At 39.4% G+C, this 18,308-nt stretch overlaps 1 protein-coding gene across 1 annotated transcript; it reads right to left on the bottom strand.

Annotated features, from left to right (window-relative positions):
• Positions 1 to 1,617: 1,617 nt before the first annotated feature.
• On the bottom strand, positions 1,618 to 18,253 carry LOC140950123 (calsequestrin-1-like). The gene is made up of 13 exons (XM_073399301.1): positions 17,830 to 18,253; positions 13,812 to 13,896; positions 13,606 to 13,672; positions 12,180 to 12,213; positions 11,172 to 11,277; positions 10,507 to 10,580; positions 9,107 to 9,193; positions 8,057 to 8,103; positions 7,912 to 7,957; positions 6,545 to 6,599; positions 4,474 to 4,574; positions 3,516 to 3,590; positions 1,618 to 2,521 (listed from the first exon to the last, which is right to left on the bottom strand). The coding sequence occupies exons 1-13, from the start codon at positions 18,100 to 18,102 to the stop codon at positions 2,351 to 2,353; spliced, it is 1,221 nt and encodes a 406-aa protein (XP_073255402.1). The 5' UTR covers positions 18,103 to 18,253; the 3' UTR covers positions 1,618 to 2,350.
• Between the last annotated feature and the right edge of the window lie 55 nt (positions 18,254 to 18,308).

Genomic DNA, 18,308 nt, shown 5'->3' with positions numbered 1-18,308 from the left:
ACAAATAGCGGGGGAGGGTTTTCAAGGATTATGTCAATCGACAGGATGTCTTTTCCTTGGCCCTTGAAAGAGGACCTTCTTTCTTAGCAGATTGACCAATTAAATCACAGATGAGCTTAACCAATCAGACAGAAGTCTCCTTTGTTGGTTGCAAGATCTTTACTTAGCTTTAACTTACAGTGCGACTACTCGAACCGGGGCATTTGGAAGAAGATTTTCAAAGACAGTGCCTTGTTTTGAAGAGGAGTATCAACCTACGTTATCTAATATTATTCAATATTTAAAAGTAACTATTTTAAATTATTTAAATTCTAGTAATTGTGTTTCGATATGGTTGATATATTTTACATTTGAACAGGCATCTTTGAACCTTTTTATAATTCACGAATAGATCACAGGAGATCGAAAAACTCATTCAAGAAGCCCCATCAAACGAAATGTGTTTCGTTCTGTATTCAGGAACCTCGACGGCAATAGGTGTAAAAAAAAACTAGGCCTTGTGTCATTTGCCAATTCACTTCCGGGTCAATTTTATAAAACTATTACAAGTGTAGTTTACAAGTGTAGCTGTTGTTTTAAGAGTCCAAAACAATGGGTACACTTGTAAATTACACTTGTAAATATTTTATTTAATTGGCCCCTGGTGTGGTTTTGGGCTCCTATCGATGAGGACGTCGTTGATGTCACTTTCCTGTGGTGAGTACTATTAATTTCGATGAACAAGGTTGTTTTTAGTCTAGTTGTTTTAAGCTAAAATCTTTGTTACTCTATTTGTCCAAATTTATTATTATTTTTTCTCAATTTATTGACACTAGTGTCTGCGGGAGCTAACGTCAAAACGTCTTTCCACGTATTTACATGATGAAATGAATTTTAATTAACAATCTTAAACAAACGCAATGCGTCCGTAAAATAAAATGGCAAAATTCACTTCAAATGAAATTGTACTCATTCACACTTTTATGTAATAAAAGGGAGAGTCACAACATTTAAAGTTTGCTGCGTCGCCATATCTTTTCCTTCACTGGCTACTACCCAGTATCTCACTTTTTCATAAGACGAGGAAGTTTGGATCCTAGTGATGTAGGGTGGCTCGACCCATGCTCGACCCAATGTTTTTGAGGAAGACCTTACACTCCTGCCTTTCACTATTGAGCCCTCTGGCTCCATCTTAATTTTACATCAATTAAAATACATGGATTACATACAGACTGAACTATTAGAATATAATGAATTATATGGTGATGGTTATTTTTTCGAGATCTGAAAAACTTATTATGGTAAATGCGTATTTCTGGCGTCTGAATAAATATGGCTCTAAGCTCACGTTAAGCTATCGTCAAAGTTCTTCTTTTTTTTTCGTTCCTTTCTTGCTTCCTTGCTGTGCCGTATCCGCCGTATTTTTTAAACTGGTGCGGGTCTTCCCCTCCGCACTTATTCCAAGGGAACAAGGTAAGGGGATACATAGGTTCCTTTACACGGATGGAAACGAAACCTGCCGCTAGGCGACGCAAGTTACTACAGAATTTCTTGTGCACTGTTTAAACAATTGCGGCGCCGCTTTTTAAAAATTTTGTTCAGTCCACTCGGAGCAAAAACACAAGAGACTACCCGTAGTTATCCGGCGATAATTTTGTGTTTATTTATAACTATGAGAATGCCGGGTACCAGACTGTCTTCTAAGAGACAACAATACATTTAAAGAGTGCTATGCGTATTCTTTTAGGCTCCCGATGGGGAGAAAATATCACATGATAAAAATAAAATGATTTTTAGTCTCTGTTCTTTCAATAACTTTCAAGGAGGGTGTCGTGAGCTAGCCGAAGTAACCGACAGCTTATGACATTTCTGGTAAGCATTCAAGAAACACTAGGCGTCACTTTGGGGTCAAATAGATGTACCTGTACACTACCGATAGAGGCTTTCTAATGAAACCATCCACTATATATACTTCGAATTCGCATTCTTAATACATGTCTCAGTAGTCTTCATATTTCAGATTCTAAATGATACATAACAAATATTCCATGGTTTCTCTCACGTATTAAATTCGGATCACTTTGAGTTTCTGGAAAACTGCTCACCTACCCCTCCCCTAAGCCAACATTATCACTTCCTTCTTACTTAAGGCAAAATGTTGGCTTAGGGGAGGGGTAGGTGGGCAGTCTCCCTGAAACCTAAATTGATTATCTTATATTCTTCACGTGACTCGCCATGCAAGTTGCCACCTTGGGCTATACTGTCTTGGCAAATCTCACCCTTTAAGTCTTATCAGTACTAGTCTTGACAAAACTTAAAGTACATGCATATTTGGCTTCTGAATTATTATGACTCTTAAGTAAAACTATCGTCAAAGTTCTTCTTTTTTGTTCGTTCCTTTGCTGTTTCCTTGCTGTGCCGTATCCTCAGTATTTTCGGGTTCCTTTAGATCCACCTTTCCTGCCAGTATGTCTTCCACCCATTGCTGAAGGTGCCGGAGTTTTGTTTCCTTACCTTTTTTTGCAAACCAGGAACTTTTGCTCTGTATAATGTGACATATGAATCTCAGTGATCAGAAACTTATGTTTGTTAAACTGGTTCCTAAACTTGAGAGTGTGAGGGGAAAAAAACAGAAAACAAAACAACAGAAACAAAAACCAACTAACAATAATGCCCGGAACTATGACAAGATCTATTCGCCACTTTCACATTGCTCATGCATAAAACCTCCTCGTTTTACCCTCCCCTCCCCCCCCAAAAAATGCATAAGAATCGTTTTTACTATAATTCTCCATTTGCACATAGACCATAATGCACCCTGTATATTCCCCCCCCCCCCCCCCACAAAAAAAAAGATAAAATAAAATAAATGAATAAATGCATAATGTATAACGATTGTTTCCAATTTCTCCGGGTATTTCCTTCGTCCCAAGAGAAATCGAAGACAATGGTTATGCCAGATTTCGGGGGTAAACAAGGTGCATTATGGTCTTTGTGAAAGTGGTGAGTAATTCTTATGCAAATTGTTTTCTTTTTTTCTTTCCTTTTTTTTTGGGGGGGGGAGGGCAGGGGGGATTTAACAAGATGCATCATAGGTAATGTGAAAGTGGCGAATACGTGGCAAATACGGCGAATGGCGAATAATAATGGCTAATAAGTGGCAAATACCAACGGCAAACTCATCCCAAACAAAGTGTGTGGATGGGTCTGGTACAAGAGTTGGGATACTGACACATAATTTATTATGACAGGTGTACACTGTAATGTCATGTACTCTCATTTAAGAAACGGGAACAGAAAATCACAGTCTTAAATGAATTAAAGTCTGTGCGCATGTGAGCGCGTATGGCGGATGTGCAATTTTCCTCGTCACTGTAATTTTGTAAAATTTCTTGTGTAAGTGTACGTATCTCAGTAATGAAAAATATTTCATTTAAATTCAACATTAGTATGAAGCGTCCCCACACCGCAAGAGGTAACCAAAAAGATGGCAGTTTCTGAGCTGGGTTACAAGAAATCACACAGAAGTGACATACCAGTTTTGGATCAATGACTCCTATCACCGGCGAGTTGACATCAATATTATACGACTTCTGCCAGTAGTCACGCATCTGAAAGAAAATGAAAAACTTAAAAAAGCTGCAAGTTTGCTCCTGGGTTGCGTGTTATACCACAGGTTTCCCATCCTCTGTTTGTGTTACGGACTGTGCTTTATAAATACCGCTTGGATATTGAAAAAGCGTTCATTTCTCTTAAAGTTGAGCCTCTTCCATGGGGTTTAAATCGATAAAACAAACACAGAGCAACAAGATTCAACAGGTGTTGAGGAGTATGAGCGTTTCAATGTATTTCTATCGGCTGAAAAAGCAGTAAATAATAACGCATTAAAATTCCATAACCTTCCGTAATCGTCATGATCTTAAGCTAATATTGGCACTGTTTTTAATATCCGTCAAAATGATAACTGTTTTTAATGTATTTTCTGACTTTGTGATCGAGTTTTCTGACTCGCATTAATTTTTGCATTTTCTTACATTTTGGTTTTGCTTTTATCACGTTTATTGCTATAGAGCACCCGGCACTAGAGAGACTTTGTATCATTAAAAAAAAATTCCTTATGGGTTTCCATGACCCACAGTTAAATTTCACCAGCAAGCGTGGCAGGCGTTCGAAAGGGAAGGCGCTCTTCTCACGCGCCCGAAATCTTGTTCCCCTCCCCTTTCGAACGGCTGCCACGCAGGCTAAAATTTCACGACTTTTCTCAGCCTTAGATTCCACGACTCTACAGGTTATTCCATGAACTAACGAATTCTGATTAAGAAAAGCTTCATTGATAGCCGAAGCAGTTATATATAAGGCATAGCCCGCAACTTAAACAAAGGATGGAAGGTCTTTGGCTTCATGTGTCCCAGTCAAGTATTGTTGTCAGTTTTTCCCAATCTTATTAACACTGCATGATGTGTCCGAATCTTCCGCAGCTCTTGCTTAACTCACCGTTGGAAAAGGATCAGGATCGACCCATAAGAAGTACAGTTTTTCGTTGTCACCATAACGCCTGGCCAGTGACTTTACCAACGAGAAGAATTGCGCGCCCTCTGTTGAAAGGAAATAAGGCCAGTTGTAAGCTGTAATTTCCTTTGGGTACGTTTGACTTACAACACGATATCAATCTCTTGCTCATCAAAGCTCACGTTTACCTTTTATGGTTGCTAGTTAAGGTTTGCTTTTTGGTTAAGGGAGACATACAACACCTCTATCAATAGGTAGTTCAAAAAACATTTTACGAAAAAGAAAGCAAAAAAAGGTAAGGTACATTAGATTTTTACTTGTTTCCTTCAGAAGCCTGTCATCTAAGAGTCTCTATCCCCTACGAGTGTCACAGCGCCTATTGTAGCCTATTCTAGGCTCCAAGACAGTGGGAAAACGGATCGAAAAAAACTGCAAAAACACCGCGTGAGGACTGGGGAGAGAGAATGAGGTGGACAAAAAAAAATGCTGAAACCAAACTTCTCCCTTCCCGCCTTTTTTCGCTCGCTCACTGTTTTGCTCCTTGCGACTTTTTTCGCTTCTCGTTCGCTTTTTTCGCTCACCTACACTGACGGAGAGCCTGGTAAAGGCTACACAGGGCCTTAATAATTCATATATTTTTTTTCCCGTGAAATTTGCTGGATCAGTCCGATGACTCTTCGGCCATCTTCGCATGACTCTTCACTTTCCTCCTCTGCTCTTCATTTGTTGGACAGACAGTTCTCTCTTAGATGTACACCTTTGGGACCAGCACTAAGTTTCCATCTAATAGTTAATCTTGTAGTAGAGAGTTAAATAAAGGGCGTAAAGAAAGGCAAGGACGATTGGATCAATTTAGGTTTGTGGGAAACTGCCCACCTACCCCTCCCTTAAGATAACATTAACACTTACTTCTCACTTAGGGCAAAATGATGGCTTAGGGGAGGGGTATGTGGGCAGTTTCCAAGGAACCTAAATTGATCCGAACGAACAATAGGTGTCCGTTTTACCGAGGTGTCCCTCTTATAGAGGTGTCCCTTAAGGGAAAGTTCACTGTACCCTACTCTGTTGTGACTGGCTGAAAGTGTTTTGGGCGCGAAGGATGAATCTATAAATCGCCAGAAAGCCTCGGGTGCCGTTTCCATGTCTATCTAACAATTAGTGAGGCGACTAATTGTTTTAGTATAATAATTACATTGATTTGATGATTATACAAGAAAATAAAATTATTGATCAATTTCCGACTCCGAAACATCTGCAAATCTGGCTGCCACTTTGAAAACTGCTAGCCTTCAATGTTATGATCACCTTGCGGTGATTATAGCGGGATGATCGAAGCGAAGATCCTAGCCAATCACAGCGCTCTATTTTCGATAATCATCAATATATTTATACTAAACGGCAGATAGTAGCTCCGGAAAGTTAGGCTCCTGTTTTAGCTACAGAAAAGCGTGCAAAAAAAATGTTAAGTAGAAAACAAATGAGAATATTAGTGTAAACAGCGTACTAACAACGTAGTACACATGACCACATGTTTAATTTTATACGTTGGAATTAACTGATTGCCTAGTCAGTGCTAACAAAAAACAAGGAATGATTTTTATTCAGATTTCACTTTAAGACAACAGAGGACATGCAAATGTCGGTACATTTTGGACGCCTGCGAAACAAAAAAGTCAATGAGAAAACCAACAAAATATTTTCCACTTCTTTGTATTTGTAGTCAACCCGAGACAGTACATGTAGTGCTGCCCTATTTAATTGGTTCGTTTGTTCGTTCATTCATTCATTCATATTTATTCTCCATATCACACATCATTACACTTAAGTTGAATTATAAAGATAGTGAAAGGAAAGCAGATGGCGAGGAAACCTGATCATGAAAGAAACCATGGGGCTGATAAAGAATCAGGTTTCCTCAGAACTTAAAAGTGAGTCTAATGTGAATATAAAAAGAGATCAAAAAAATATTAAAACTCACAGTTTAAATCAGTCAGGGCAGTATTACAAAATGCAATGCTTTCTACTTGATATTTAAAACAAAAACTCAAGAACACACCGTTTGTTTCGAGTCTCACGAAGGCTGTTATAAGGTATCCTTCCTTTTTTGTTGACTAGAAGAGAAAAGATCATGTATTCAGATACTGTATTCATATTTCAAAGGGGGTCACCCACTACTTAAACTACGGTATTTTGTTCCCATATAGCAACACCTTATTTAGAATCACAGTTCAAAGGGGAACTGATGGCAGCGTTCTAAATACCCCCTCTCGTTGGTTAACGGTCATCTCGCCACCAACGAAATCGCCACAAGAAGTCGACTCGCCACCAACGAATAACTCTGAAATAAATGACACAGCTTAATACCTAGGATTACGTACCTAAGATTTTTACTTTTTCGTCAAGCTTATTCGAATTTAAAGTCCACCCAAATACAAATCTGTCGATCCTAATTGACGATCCTTGCTTCTAACGTCTCAGTATGCTTTTGATAATGCAAATACTAGTAAATGTATAGGTTCTGTGAATATAAACTTTGACATTTGAAGGTTAAAAACCCTGGCAGAAACGTTTCACAAGCACTAGCAATTTCTTTGAAATATGAAAATAAAGTAACGGTTTTAAAGAAATTTCCGTTCATGAAGGTTCAAAACAATCTTAAGCTAATTTCTACTCTTGGTGGCGAGGTGACCAGATACCCTTTCGTTTCCTTCTCGCGGGAAAAAGCCCGGGGTTCCTCCCCCCCCCCCCCCCCCCCCCCGCAACACTTTCTATATACACCAGCTATAACGCAGGCTAGGACTTTGAAAAACAATTAAGGAAAATATCGTAAACGTTCGAATAAGCTGTCTCCCTTGGAATGGACTCCTCTCCGCAGGGGTATTTTGCAGTACACCGAATGGCTCTGAAGTTTGGTGATTTGGGTTAGGAAACTGAGTGAATGAAGTTTCAGGTCAGTATGTACTGACCCTAAATAAAACCTGATTCAGTCAGTTTCCTAACTGTAATCACTAAACTTTAGAGTCGTTCGGTGTTCTGCATTTGGCGTTCGGCGACCTGCAGAACACCGAACGACTCCGAAGTTTAGTGATTAGGGTTAGGAAATTGAGCGAATCAAGTTTCAGGTCTGTTTTCCTAGTTAAATGACCCTACCTGGAACCAGATTCACTCACTTTCCTAACCCCAATTACTCGGCAGTCATTCGGCGTTCAGCGTTCTGCAAAATACTCGAACCGAACGAAATAAGTGCCTCCTTCAAATAAGCCCCCTTCCCCCGCCACTCTCGAATTACCACCAATATCTCGAATCATAAAACGAGAATATTTTACGGTATCTGAAAAAAAACTGCCTTCTACTCTCAAACTCCTCTCCCTTATAAGAAATGGAAGATAAATGCTATGGCCAATACTCACGACAGTCACTTACCCACGTATCGTGGATATCTTCAAGCCTTATCTTAGTCAAAATACCCCTGTTTGAGACAAGGTCAAAAGAGAAATTTACGAACATTCAATCAATTCCTATTCATAGACATTAAAAGGATAGCAAGTAATTGTAACTGACAACTTACCGTTTGTTCTTTTCGATAAAGTTGTTTATGTTTTCTTCTGTTATAGCCTATAATTAAAGCATAGGATTTTCTTACAAAGGTAACTAAAATGGAGAAGCGTACTTTTTTACTAGCCACACCACAATTTCACCTGTTAGTGACCCAAAATATGTTAAACTATGTTGAATTTCGTCAAAATTATTGTTAATGTTAGAAGCTAAATCAAACATGTAGAGGAGGAGTGCTTCATCTAAAGCCTGTAAGGTTTTCATGCAATTGCTGTAATAACTTAAAAACCTTCGGCGATCTGCTTGATTATAGCGATGTAAATGGGACTGACATTAAGAACTCTAGAAGTAGTCTTAAAGAATCACCTGTAATTTACATCTTTTAAAAATGTAATTTATATTCTTAGGAAGACCTCTAGAGGAGCTCTTAAAAACTCGTTAACATGTTCTCAAGCGTAACAGATACAACGCGAATTTGAAAGAGTGGCTTTTCAGGCAACGGGAAAACCTCAGTGCCCGCAGCATGGAGGATGCCAAGGAAAAGAACAAGCCATTTCCGAGTTCCCCGGAAAAAAAGTAGGTTAAGTGCTCAGCCTTTGATATGGAAATGATTTTTCATTCTCACGCAAATAAAACTCATTTTCACAAGACAGGTTGCGCACTTGGCCTCATTTTGAAAGTGAGGGTTTTGGGAACTCGGAAGTGGCCTATTAGTTTAGCCTACTCCGCAGGCAACTCCGATTACACTGACCGTGAGGAGTTTGAGAACGAGAAAAGGAAAAAAGGTGTCTCCCCGTTCTCTCCCCATTCTCCCACTCGTTCTCTAAAACAGGACAGTGAAGCCTGCGGAGGAGGCTACAACCAGCTAAAACTCTACTCACGTATGGCTTTTCCTCGCGACCGGAGGAAAACTTGGACCACATGGACGGTTCTATCCTCGATCTTCGTCAGGTTTTTATTTTCCTTTTTTCTTATGTCAACTATCCGCATGAGCGTTTTCTGTCCATTGAATAAGCATTTTTCGTGGCAAGGTTTTGAATTCCCATTATAAAGCGTCCCTTACCTCATTCGACGGAAAGGAAACAGGTTTCTCAAATGGTTTTAAGAGTTGTATACTTTTGGGCTTCTTGAACCTAAATGATTTGGCGAGCTGGTGAAAACAAGATAGCAATGGAAAGGTAAGGATAAGGTTAAGCCCTGCGCGCTTTGGATCATTACGGAATTTAAGCAACAACGACAACTACGGCTCCGAAAACGTCAGTTAAAAGGTGAATTCACGCTGCTTCAAACTTTATCGCGCTTATCCCATCTCGTTCAAAATATTGCGATTTTTTCTGGAGTTGAATTCTAAAATACTGTAAAGTCGTTGTCTTTTGTTCACGTTCTCAACAAAACGTGAAATTAGGTATTTTCATGTTGTAGTCGTGCGGTGACGGCATTCAAATGTACAAAAAAGCGTGATGCACGTGCAAAGTTGTTGTTTTGCCAATCTAAACCCTTTTGCTTTTTTGCTGTTCTCGTTGCCGTCGCCGTCGTCGTTGCTTAAGCTCATGAGGCCCATTCAGCAAGTGCTGAGTTACCCCGGTTTCAATAAGTATGAAGCATCTAAAGGGCTGTCCACACTTGGTGTCAGGCCAGGGAACCAGTGCCTGGGTACTGGCACAAAATGGTGTTGTGTTGGGTTCACACCTTGAGCTAGTACCCGATACGAAACTGTGTGCATGCTCATCTTCCACTCAGCCATACTCAGACCCCTTCTCAGATTTTCCAAAATGCTCTTTGCGTTGTTCACTGGCACACGCAAACCTCTCTGCAATCTTCACAGTGTCTAGTGTGTCCGTAATCGATTTTAGACAATGCATCATGCAGTAGGCACTTGTTCATGCGGTCCGGCTTCGTGGTGCTTCTTAGGTAGTTCTTGAGTCGTCTGAGGGCAAAAAATGTCCCCTCTGAAGATGCCTACGTCACCGGTATTGTGAAATGCATCTTTAAAAGTGCTTTTCGGCACCAAAACGTGGGGGGGGCTCCCCCACGTTTTTGTTTGGGGGGGGTTGGACCCCCTGCCCCCCTTGCTCCGCTGCCTATGGCCAATACACGTAAAAATGCAGTGAATTGAGTGTAGAAGGACAAGATGAAGCAAAGTTTCTTGTCCAGGATAACAACGCGATGGAAACGATTGAACTCAAACTTCTAAGATCCGATTTGTTCACCAGTTCACCGCAACGCTTCCGCTAATTAATAGAAATCATTATACAAACTGGGTAACAGATGGTAGACCATGATTTCAATTGATTTGTATAAGCATAGCCATTTCACCGACTTAAGCTTAGCTGGCGTCGCCTCTCTTGTGAAATAACAGGTTGCCTTTGCAAGCTAAAGAATCGCTCATGGGACCGCGGTTAACTTGCACTTAATGGTGCTCTAAAACAATATAACAATAGAACCAATAACAATATAACATACCTTTTTATCAAAGACTGCAAAAAATGGAAGTAACGGTTGGTACTGCTTGGCAGAATTCTCAAACGCTTTTATTTCTACATGAAAAAAGACAAAAAATAACGTGAAAGTAGAAGTAGTATCGCTTTTGTTTAAGAAAAAAATGTGCTCAAAAAGTGTACTAAGGGTGGCTATAGCCGAGGGGATGGGGGAGGGTCTTAGGCGTGTCTTTCCTTTTTCCCTATCGGTCGGAAATCATGCTATGAGAGTGACTTAAGCTTGTTAAACCTCAGTTAGTCGAGAGGAGCGAAAAGAGAAGTAAGCGCAAAAATAACTGAGGATGACCCGTCTCGCCGTCAGTCACTCGCGTGAGATCCTCGCACGAAACGCGAGCCTCGCAAAGCCCTATAGTGTGTGAGACAAAAGAAAAAACGAAGGCAGAAAAAGATGAAAAAGCCGTACTTTTCGCGTCTCTCTCCAGTCTCCCCTCCCTTCAGACCTTTTCTGTGACCGCTTGCGCTTTCTTGACCGACGCAAAAATACGGGCTATTTTGCGGTCTCACTGACGCGTTTGACATGCTCTGATATCTTGTACTTAAAATCATGATTTAGCCAGTCCAACGATATCTGATGACATCTCTGTATGAAAATGTATTGAAATCCGGGAAAATTATTGTTATTTGACGTACCTTGTGAATCCTTCTCCAAATAGCCAATCACTTTATTGCCATCCACATCTTCAAATGAAGTTTTCTGTTTCTTGCTTTCGATAAAGGTGACTGGAGCTTCAAACATCTGACAATAAAAAGGGGCATTATCAAGACAAAACGCTTAATATAGAGTCCCTCGGGAAACTTAAAATATTCTTTTCCGAGATTCGCGATGCTTACCATGCAAGGTTCCGCCTCAGGAAACAATGAAATGCGAAGAAAGCAAAATAAACTAGTTTCCCGAGGACCAGTCATTGAGTTCTTTTGAAATATAGCCCGAATACTCTACTCTGATCTGATAAAGTAAATCTTGGCAAGCGGTCAACATTGGCAAACAGACTGCGAGGTAGTTTTCATCCGTAGGTGCCTTCAGATGCGCACCTGTTTCTCCAAACACCACCTGAGATCTGGATACGAGATTACACCTGTGGTGTATTTCATGGACCGTAATGGAGTAGGAGTCCATACAAACAACAACAACAAATTAAAAGCGAACAGGTGGACAAGATGCGACCATCTTGCCCACACGGCGGCCAATCAGAACACAGGAATCGTTACATCTTGCCCACTTGCGCAGCTAGTAATAACGTTGAATGTCAATTTTGTATTTTGGAGGAGTTATGTTTCATACAGTTGTAGACTTCGCTTTCTTGCATTTGGTTCATTGAGATGGCATCACGGTAAGAGAAAGGAATCAGTTTCTAGCGAAAAAGTGTTGATACAAACTTTCTTAAATTGCGGCAAAACGGAGAAAACGACGAGCAATCCAAAAAGCCAAAATCAGTTACCCAGCCAATGCCTTACATTGGAACCTCTCGCACGCGACCACTGCCTGTACGCAACCACCAAATTTTAGCCATATGGGAGGTCGCTTATGGGATGTTCGACTGCACTTCTAACGTGAATGTAGTGGTATTTTTAGGTTAAAATTCTATGTGCATCACGTTTTCCAGTAATGTATATCGTTTTAAAACTTGCTGGACTAACCTTGTGCAAAAATCCTACAAGAATATCTGCTGACCTGTTATTAAATCAAAAAAGTGTGTTAATTAAAAGGGGCTATACCAGGCCATTTGCTATCTTCTTAAAAAGTTAAAACTTGTCTCCGCGTCAATTGAATTTCAAAAATAATGGTCCAGCTTTTTTATTTAAGACTATTTTTAGGCATTGAAACCTTTTTCCTGTTGTCTGTTGCCACGGATAGCAAGGGTGGGCATGGATTAAAAAAACTTGAAAAAGTTGGGTCAACATTTTCAAATTTTAATGTTATGCCTGCAAATGTCATCCAAACAAACAAAATATCATGGTTAGTAATCCCTGATGAAATTTGTTTGATGGCTTCTTCATTACTCTGCAAGACCATTTTGTATATGGCGATAAAGGCTAGCCTGAATTTCAGACGATTACTTTGAGTCGTTTTCTCCTCTCAGCAATGTCTGAATCGACCGGCCGTTTATACCGTCCAGTGACGTCACTACCCGAAAATCGGGTGGTGATTCTGATTGGTTGATTGTCCAAACGTTTGCATAATTATGTTTAATTATGAGTGTGTTTTTGAAGTGTTCCGTGTGTGTGTTTTTAAAGCTTATTTCATTTCGTGATTGCGATCGAGTTTGATTATTAAATTAGAACAGATTCGTTTACTTTTTGCATGAATTAAAGAAAAGGAGTAGTGACGTCACTGGACAGCATTAACGGCTGGTCGATTCAGACGTTACTGAGGGAGTAAAAATGACTCGAAGTAATCATCTGAAATTCAGGCTAGATAAAGGCACAAAGTAACGACTTGTGACATAGTCCCTTAAAATGTCTACGAATTAAAGCTCATCTAGCGAGACACATCAGTACTAGACACCAGTAAAGTGACTTGGCTTGCCTTGCCAAGTCAGTGTAGGAATAAATTTTGCGGAACTCTCAGCAAATTTGCCAAAGCACCGTTCAACGCCACACTACTGGATACCGCGCCTTAATTGGGATACTGACGCCAGGCCTCGTCGACACGTATCCGGGTATTTTTGAAAATTGAAATTTTTCTCCGTTTTTGGCAATTTCGCATACACACAAGTGTGGCCCTGCGTACGCGGACGTGTACTTTCTGATCGTCGTTTCACTGCGAAAGCCTTTTCAACGGAAATAATCGGAAGTAAAAGTACCAGCTTTTTTATCCACATTAAGAACGCGCATTCACGGTCAACTTTAATACAAAGTGATTCTTCGCTACATGTCAAGAAAGGGTATCCTTCACAGGCGCTATTTGTTCGCCTTTTCGGGCGAACGAAGCAGGAAAGCGTGGAGCAAGAGACACGCACTGCGGGGAAAGGCGCGGACTCCTCGCTCTTTTTGCGCTTGCCTTCGGTCAACTGAAAAACGCCAAAACAAAAAATAACGCCTGTTCAGCTGTCTAATCATTCACCTGTGACCATAATACTCTATTGTCTTTCCCTTATGAAAAACCATAATTGCACCAGAGTATTTAACACCTGCAAGACATTTAAACAGACCAACGTATATAAGTTTATCGATCAACACTATCATAATTTATCAGTATAAAAATATCGAATCTGAATCTGGCTTTGAGTCAATTCTTCGAGTTATTCAAAGGAATAACAGTGAACTTACCCACACTTTGCGCTAGAGACATGCTTTCTGCGATATTGACAACAGCTATAGTCACACCCTGTGGCTGAAGAATCCTTGCAACAATCTGTGGGCGGAAAAACACCTATTAGAGGCCCACTTTTTAAGGGAGATTTTGGTTGATTTGGTTTGGGCAAGAGTTTTTTCCAAGCCTTCTATCGAGACCAAAATTTTCTGTACATTTCAGAACATGTAATGATTTTTTTCAAGGGGTAATTGATTTTAGAAAGAAAAAACTGTAAACAGCCTAAGAAGGGACAAATTCTTGCACGCTGTGACTAGTAGTCAGATATTTACATCTACACCCGTCAAAAAACATCAGGAAAATTTTGTGCTATTGAAAGACAATGTCTGTGGAAGGTGTTCCTTTATAGGTGAGGCTATCTTATGGAAAGCTTCCCCCTTTGGATGGTGTTTCCTTGAAGAATAACTACATGTGTCTGCTTCAGGGATATACCCCTTATGCATGGAAGGTGGGAAGTGGCCCCCTTTTCTCCTTAGCATATTCTGGGTTTTCAAATGATGTCACCAAAATTCAAACTCACAAACCATCGATTCTTCTGAGTTTCTACTTCCATGAGGTATTACAGCACCTAAAAACCTACAAATTTCCAGTTCGAAAGGGTGCTTTGTTTTGCGTGACGCGACATTTTGCTGGCGGCCGGGAAAGCTCTTGTGTGGGTTAAAAACATTACCGATATTTTGACATTTTGCTATTTAAACATTCTTTGTCTCAGAATAAATATTACTTTAATCTTTATGAGTTCCTCAAGCGATGAATTTACGCATTTGAAGAAAAACTCAAAAACAGATGTTTCTGTTGGTTTCCAGCGTCAGTATTTGAGCCCCTTAAAGGGATACCAACATGGCATCTCCATACAAATCTATATAAATTTGGGTAAAACGTTTTTTCCGAATTTCTCGCATACGAGATCTCACACAGACCTGATTCTTGGCCAGGCTTTTTGTATATTTATCTTCTTCCATTTCCCATATTCTGGATTTTCTGTATTGAATGGTTCACCAGGGCTATCATTAAGAGCCGGGGGCCAGGGATTTTCCCCGGCTACTATGAGTGTGGCCCCCAGCTACTTTTATTGGAAAATAGAAGAAAAATAGAACCAAAAGATATCCCCAGCTGTTTCACTCCCCGCCTACTTATTGTATTTACCCAGAAACGTGAAATCTTAGTGACAACCCTGCGGTTTGCATTTTTATTTCTGAGGGCATGAGCTTATCATAAAGCAAAGTTTCCTATAAAGGACAAGGGAGTGGCACAAGTGCAACCTTAAATGATCCACCCCCATGTGGAAGGAAAAGGATTCAGTGGTAAGTGTCCCCTTATAAAGGTTAGCCCCTAATAAAGAGGAAGCTACATAGTAATACCCCAGAGGCCTAGATTGGGGCAATCGCTTATGAGAGAGTCTCCTCTTGTATTAAGTGTTGCCTGAAAGGAGAGGTACTATTGTGGAAGGTGTCCTCTTATACACGATATCCCTGTAAAGGAGAGGTACCGGTATGTGTGTATGTATCCTTAAGGGATATGCCCCCTTAATTAAGGAGAGAGAAGTACCATTTTGGTAGGTGGTGCCCTGTAGAGGGTACCCCATTATGGAGAGGGGGATTCCCCTTATTTAAGATAACCCTAAAGGAAAGGTAAATGTACATGTAGTATGCTCTTAAGGAATATGTTCCGGTATGGAAGGAGAAGGACCATTATGAGACTTGGCTCCTCAAGTAAAGGTGCCCCCTTAACAAGCGGCATAAAGGAACCCCTATGAAGGGTGTCTTCTTATCCACGGTTGACCCTATAGAAGAGTAATCGTATCAATTTAGGCTTCTGCGAAACTGCCCACTTACCCCTCCCGTATGCCAACATTTGCCCTAAGTGAGAAGTAAGTGATAATGTTGACTTAGGGGAGGGGTGGGTGGCCATTTTCCCAGAGACCTAAATTGATCCAAGTAATCTTATCAGGTGTGCCCTATGCCTATAAGGGAGGAGAGGAATAATTAAATGCACAAGGTGTCCCATTAAGCGAGATGTCCCCTTCAAGTTAAGACCACACCCTCATGAAGATTGTCCTCTTGCATTTAGTGTCCCCTGAAAAGGGAGGTGACCATGTGAGAGGTCTCATCTTATGTGAGATACCATTATAGAGAAGAGTACCCTTATTCACATAATTACCTACAAATTCTCTCAACTGACCTCCATACATTTTCTTTAAGAGTTAGTTGAGAGAATTTGATAGAAGATCAACACATTTTGCCTTTGGTGATCATTTTATCAGTTCTCATAACCTTTTCTCTTGATGGTGTATGGAAAATGTTAGAAGAAAATTGATGTAAAGATAAAGCAATTCCTCAAACAGAATCCGAGGGGAAATGAGTGATAAAAACAAGTTTGACACATGTATGTTACATTATTTTTCAAGCAGAGATCAAGTTATCCTTTCAGAGTGGAAATATAAACGGAGTTGTAGGTAACATCCCTTTATCTCTCTTATGTAAACAGCTGGCTTTTTTTTCTTTTTTTAATCTCTTTTTACGGTTTAAATAGCAAGGAAAAATCATGTACATAATTTGTAATTTTTTTTCTGTCCTTTAATAAACTTTATAAAGGACAGAAAAAAATTACAAATTATGTAGATGATTATAGCAAAATAAATACTCAAATACTCCATTATCTTTGATAATTTTTACTTCTAAATATCTCCCCTTATGGCCAATAATAATTTTAAAATGAAGCATTTTCAGTTAGCATTATCTTCACAAAATCTGTATCAAGTGCAGCTGAAAAAACCCTTTTTTTTTGCTTATTTCAATTTTGAGAATATTTTAATCACCTCTGTCTGAAAATAATGTGACAACTGGGATCTCAAGATAATTAAGACATTTTTTTGTAACTAAGTATAAATTTTATGTTTCAAATTTTTCTTTAGATTGAATTTGTTGGATTGTCTTTGTCTCATTTAATGGTAATGAAATTCAGACAGGAAAATATCATTTCAGCTGAAAATTTAAAGAATTTCCAAAACCTTAAGCAATTAACCTAAAATTTTAAGCATTAGTGTAGAAAAAATAATTAAAATGTTATTGTAAGGGCAATTTTAAGCCCACTCCACACCCTTTAATATAATGTTCTTGTACTTTCAAAAAAAAATTAAGACTGACATGTTTAATATTATAACTGAATAAGATTTGTTCAGCTGAAAAAATGGAAATTTTCATAAAACTGCAATATGGAAAAGATCATATTTAAATATAAATCTTTTCAAAAATTGAAATCTTTTTAAAGAAATTCTTTCAGTACAATTCCAACTTGATTACAGTATATTAAAGGCAAAATCACTTCAAGAACCACCAGTTTTATATTCTGTGGTTGATCTACGCAAATCATTTATTATTAAAAAGCAATTTACACTGTCAATTAGCACAAGATAGAATTAATCATTCATGACTTTAGGTCTCCATAATTACAGGAATAATATTCTCAGCATTAAGTACACTATCTTCACAATTTCTTACCACTAATATGCTAAAGTTTAAAACTGCAAGATTTTTTCTTTAGTTAAAATTTTGAATTGGATCATTTTTTACGATTTTGTGTCCTTTTGATGTTTAGGACCATTTATATAAATCTATTTTTTAAAAGAGAACCAATCGTGCATCAAACATTTACCCAAACGAATTAGCTAAAGCAAAAAGGAAATATAGGCTGAAAGCAATCCAATACTCATGTGTGACTTATCTCTAAGATAATTCCATAAAATATTCAGATGCCTGCATAAGAACTTTAACGAAGATTTCAAACTATAATTCAGGCAAACGCGAGATGAATGTTATAGCAAAGAGGATTATCTTCATATGAAAGATAAACAAGACTAAAGATCCTGTACCGTCTGCGGTACTAAACGTGCATTAAATTGGATCCAAGCTTAAGGTACGAGCTTCCGCACTCATGATCGTCCTTTTTCATATAGCCTCCCTGCTAGCAGCTTACCTCAAGCATCTTTTCGTCCGTCTTCCATGACCGATCGGCCTCTTGATCTTCCTTGTTCGCGTAGTAAAACAACACCGCTAGTAATCGACTTGCTTTCATTGTCTTGTTGAAGTTGCTTTCGGTGAGCTTAGCTACCCTTTTGATTCCGTCATCTTTGAGATAAGGCGGGAGTCTTTCTTCTTCCCTCGTGATCTCACCATCGTCATCCAAAGGGAACGCGCCTTGGAAGAAAAGTGCACAGCCAAGGATGTAAACAAAGATGAAGTCGTTCATTGCCAAACAGAAACTGACAACGTTCCAGCGTTGCGCTCTATCGGCATGCGAGACACTACTGGTAGGGGAAAGCCGCGATTTCTCCAGGGAGCCCTAGGGATGATGATTTCTCGCCTTCACTTCCGGGCATTATTTTGAGCCAGATTTTCAATGAGGGCAAACTGCGTTCCTGTTTATAAACATATCATCACCTGTCATAGGAAACC

Source organism: Porites lutea, chromosome 10, assembly GCF_958299795.1.
Source record: "Porites lutea chromosome 10, jaPorLute2.1, whole genome shotgun sequence".
In the NCBI taxonomy this organism is placed as follows: domain Eukaryota; kingdom Metazoa; phylum Cnidaria; class Anthozoa; order Scleractinia; family Poritidae; genus Porites; species Porites lutea.
Note: the sequence above shows the minus strand (reverse complement) of the source record. Positions and strands in the feature narration are given on the sequence as shown.